The 4,285-nt window shown below is 34.8% G+C and overlaps 1 protein-coding gene across 1 annotated transcript; it reads right to left on the reverse strand.

Annotated features, from left to right (window-relative positions):
- Window positions 1-3,841, reverse strand: LOC147504596 (ras-related protein Rab7). Its single transcript, XM_086557400.1, has 7 exons — window positions 3,628-3,841; window positions 3,475-3,501; window positions 3,206-3,305; window positions 2,985-3,131; window positions 2,303-2,383; window positions 2,079-2,224; window positions 1-366 (listed from the first exon to the last, which is right to left on the reverse strand). The coding sequence occupies exons 1-7, from the start codon at window positions 3,681-3,683 to the stop codon at window positions 300-302; spliced, it is 624 nt and encodes a 207-aa protein (XP_086413526.1). The 5' UTR covers window positions 3,684-3,841; the 3' UTR covers window positions 1-299.
- Window positions 3,842-4,285: the final 444 nt, after the last annotated feature.

Raw genomic sequence — 4,285 nt, forward strand, 5'->3', positions numbered from 1 at the left:
TTTAAAAGCAAAATCAGCAATCAATGCTTTCGCCACCATGTTAGACATTTTGTATCTAATTACATGACCAAGCGTCACCAGCAAAGGTGAAAATCGAGTTCTATCTATACCAGATTCTCCAAAACAACAATTATTTAACACACGGCAGACTAGTGCTATTGATGAAGGTATAGCTTCATATACAAGTATTAGGAACAACAAATCGCTACAAATGATGGGACAAACAAACCTGGAATTAATCAATTCAAGAGGAAGAATACTAAAAAAGAGCCTAACCGAACCTCAAGGGGCAAATGATTTCAACATGCACAGCCTCCACCTCTTTGCTCAGATTCAGAGACTGCCTCTGGAATGCTCTGGAAGTATCTGCAAACATAAAAATACAGTCAGTCAACTTAGTGAAAACATAAAGAAAAACTTAGGCTTACATAAATTGATGTGTTAAATTGATGCCTAAAACAACAAAGTCCTCTCACATGAATGTAAAATGGCAAGTTGATTGAAAATTAAGACCTGCTAGTCAGTTAATTATACATTAAATTAAACTCTATGCCGATTATTGATAAAAGGCAAAACATGGAAGTAAATATATCAATAAGACAATGCATTCAGCACCAGACTTCCACCATCGAAAATCTGAAGGCAGTAAAAAGAAAGTAGGAGTGACCTTAAGAAAATTAGTGTCCAAAATTTTACAATGTCCTACAAACGTATTCTAAACAAGAAAATATCACAAGGGGGTTAAGTTAACATAATTAGGAAACTTAAGTTCATCTGTGATAAAATCAAAATAAAATGAATGTAACATAATAGGACTTTCCGAATTACAGAAGTTTAAGAATTCTGAACAGGTCAATATCATTAATAACATCTAATTGCTCTATAAAGAACGTTAAGAAGATTTCCAAAGAGAAATGAGCAGACGATTTACTTTAAAATAAATAGAGAAATCCCAACTATCTCAGGTTTTATATTTCACTCATTTGCGCAGTTAACCTATGGCCATCCATTGTATCAAAAGAAACCATAATGTTAATTTCACCTCATCCAGCCATCCAAAAAGTTATAGCAACTGCTTCAAGACCTACAATACGGGACTTCTCAGACAACCAGGACTCCTAGAGACCTCAAAGTTTTCAAGTAAGGGAGTAAATATTTTTTCCAAATGTCTGAGCTTTTTATTTCTTTCTTCATGCATGACTGATCACATTCCAGATTGCCTATTCCATTTCCTTGCTAGTGTCAGTGTGGGCATGTATACATCCATCCAAACTTTATCTGGCATTCTGTTTTTGCAACTCTTCTAGATATCAAGGGTTCGGTACCAAAATTTTGAGTTTGAAAACACAATAATCCCACACAGCTAAAGTTTCTTTCAACTCTCCATACTTACAATTAATCGAATTCGTGTACCCAAATGTTTAAGGAACATCTGAATGCATTTGCAAATGCACACGCATATATTCCCACAGTCAACATGCTTTAAAGGCTTCTGAAGGTAGAAATCAACAATTCGCCAGGAAATGCCCCTCAGTCAAGTAAAGTTGTTCAAAAATTGTAACGAGTCAAAGACATTTAGGTATCTTAACAAGCAAACTTCTAGAGCTAGATTACGTAGTAAAAATTCTCTGAAAGGGAAATAATGAAGAAACCCCAAAAGAAGCAGAAAAGATCCCAAGATACCGGGAAAACTATGCAAATCAATAGGATGTAAAGGTTATAATTTTAGGTGCAAATCTACAGTGCAAAGGAAGAAAATCAAAAAATCATCTTAAATGTCCTAAAAAGGGAATGAAATTTCCAGGCACTTGGTTTTCGTTTGACTTTTTTTGGGGCCAGGCCACCAGCTCCAACCAAAGGATAAGTTCATTTCTCTTGGCACAGTGGAATGAAAAAAATACAAATCTAACCTCACACTTTCTTTATCCCAATCTCAAATTTTCCTCTTATATCATTCTCGTCTTCCTCGCACTTCTCAAGTCCCTCTTCTATTATTCCATACTGGTCCATTAACTTTAGCACTTTCATATGAAAGAAATGAAGAGACATATAAAACTATTCTTTCAACTAATACTTACATATCTTGATCATGCTCGTTAGCTAGTGCAGTCTTTGCAACACAAACGAACGCTGTATCAACATTGTAGTCCTCTTTTGCTGAGGTCTCGAAGTAAGGTATGTTACCCCTAGAAACACACCATTCTTTCGCTTTCTTTTCAGAAACCTGTAGAATCATAGATGATTTAGAGCAGCACATAAATCATAACATATAACTTAGAGCTGTCATGTAGATAATCCTTACCACTCGACTGTTTCCACCATCTATGTCAACCTTGTTTCCAAGTAATATAAATGGAAATGATTTCAGATCCACTGGATTTGCCTGGCATACATCAACAACAGATTTAAGGTGCATATAAAAAACTCGAAAATACAAGACAGTGAGAGACAGAAATCCACCAGAAGTAGTCGAAGTATGCATGAGAGAGTTGTGTACAAATTGATTATATATTATTCTTTGAGGAACCCAGTGTTTCAAACTAATATAGTGAATATTGAAGGTAAAATCATCAGCCAAATTAATTTCACAAATTCACATCCATGCAGAAGAAGAAAAGATAAGCATTTCCTTCTTCGCTTTTGTTTATCAATAAATCAATCATTTCCCTTCTTTCTAAATCTCAAATTCACATCATTGGCTAGACTGATTATATAACATTACCTGTTCCCACAATCACTGCAAACTTTCACAATTCACATAAGAAATAGTATTTTACTGTGTATTTATGCGAATTACAACTAGTGTTTTCCCTCAGATAGATCAAGATAACAAAAGTTCCAATTACTCTATGCGAATGTTAAACACTTCTACTAGGCCTAAAACACTTTTGTTTGATGGGGAAGTAAAAAGTTCTAGTGACATTTGCATGCACATTGTGTACTTGGATTATATGAAACATATTCCACACTTGAAGTAACCATACCTGCTTGAGAAACTCATCATGCCAATTGTCAAGTGTATCAAATGACTTGAGTACATTAACATCGTAGACTAAAACACAACAATCTGCCCCTCTGTAAAATGCAACACCAAGACTTTGAAATCTTTCCTGCCCTGCCGTATCCCATATCTAACAAAGAAAACGCGTATTAATGGTTTCTACTTGTAGAGACAATGTAATTTAAACAACAATCAAAAACCTACTTGCAAAGTTACAAGTCTGTCATCCAACTGAATTTCCTTGGTCACAAAATCAGCACCGATTGTAGCTTTGTACTGTTGACTAAACTTGTTATGTACATATCTAAACAAAAGTTAATTCCTCAAAATTGCAATCATTTTTTTTTTCTTTCTCTCTCTCAAAGAATAATGTATAATCTAATTGACCCATTATTATTTTCTATAAAATAAAGTGGGAAAAGACTACATTGTCCAGCAACAATCTAGAACATAAAACATTTGATTAAGGATACTGATTCATCAAACAAGTTTTCCCCACCCTGTCATTCACAATTCCAAAACATAAAATGAGTATATTCAACAAAACCCTAGATCATCATCATCATCATCATCATGCTACTATAATAATAATAATAATAAATAATAATATTAATAACGAGACGAACCCACTATCACCAAGAATGACAACTTTGAGAAGTGTTCGCCTACGCATCACAGACATGCTTCTTTGCCCGGAACCAGCGTTGTTCTAAAAACTAAAAGAGAGAGAGAGTTAGTTATTTGTTATGTGTCACCACTTTCGAGGTCGTGACTGTTTATTTCTTTTTCCAATTTTCTCTCGTGATTATTTTTAGCCGACCGTCTACTTTAATGCGCGCCATGTTTGCCAGCGAGGTTTCTTTTTCAAGATGTTGGGTTGGGCCCAACAGTAATCAGGCCCATAGGGGTAGCTTGGGAATTACGGTACGAAACCCACGTGTAATGCAGACTGATAGTTCAACTGAGAAGTGAGAATTGAATCGAACATGGGTCACGTTAGCCCATTCTTGATGGGCTAAAACCGAATTTTTGTTGGTCTTGGGCTAATATTTCAGATCCGTGGTCCGGACTTTGTCTTGTAAAATCAAAACTCAACTCAGTTTCAGGTTGGGCTCGGGTTTGAATATCAAATAACCAAAAAACCCGAGCGTATATATTTCATTCATTCTATTTTGTTATATTGTTTTCTTATAATGATTTATTATTGTCAAAAATAAAGTTGAGAATATCAAATTTAGAGAGAATAATTAAATCAATCAGATTAGTTTCCATTTCAAATAATCA

Source organism: Coptis chinensis, chromosome 4, assembly GCF_015680905.1.
Source record: "Coptis chinensis isolate HL-2020 chromosome 4, ASM1568090v1, whole genome shotgun sequence".
Lineage (NCBI taxonomy): Eukaryota > Viridiplantae > Streptophyta > Magnoliopsida > Ranunculales > Ranunculaceae > Coptis > Coptis chinensis.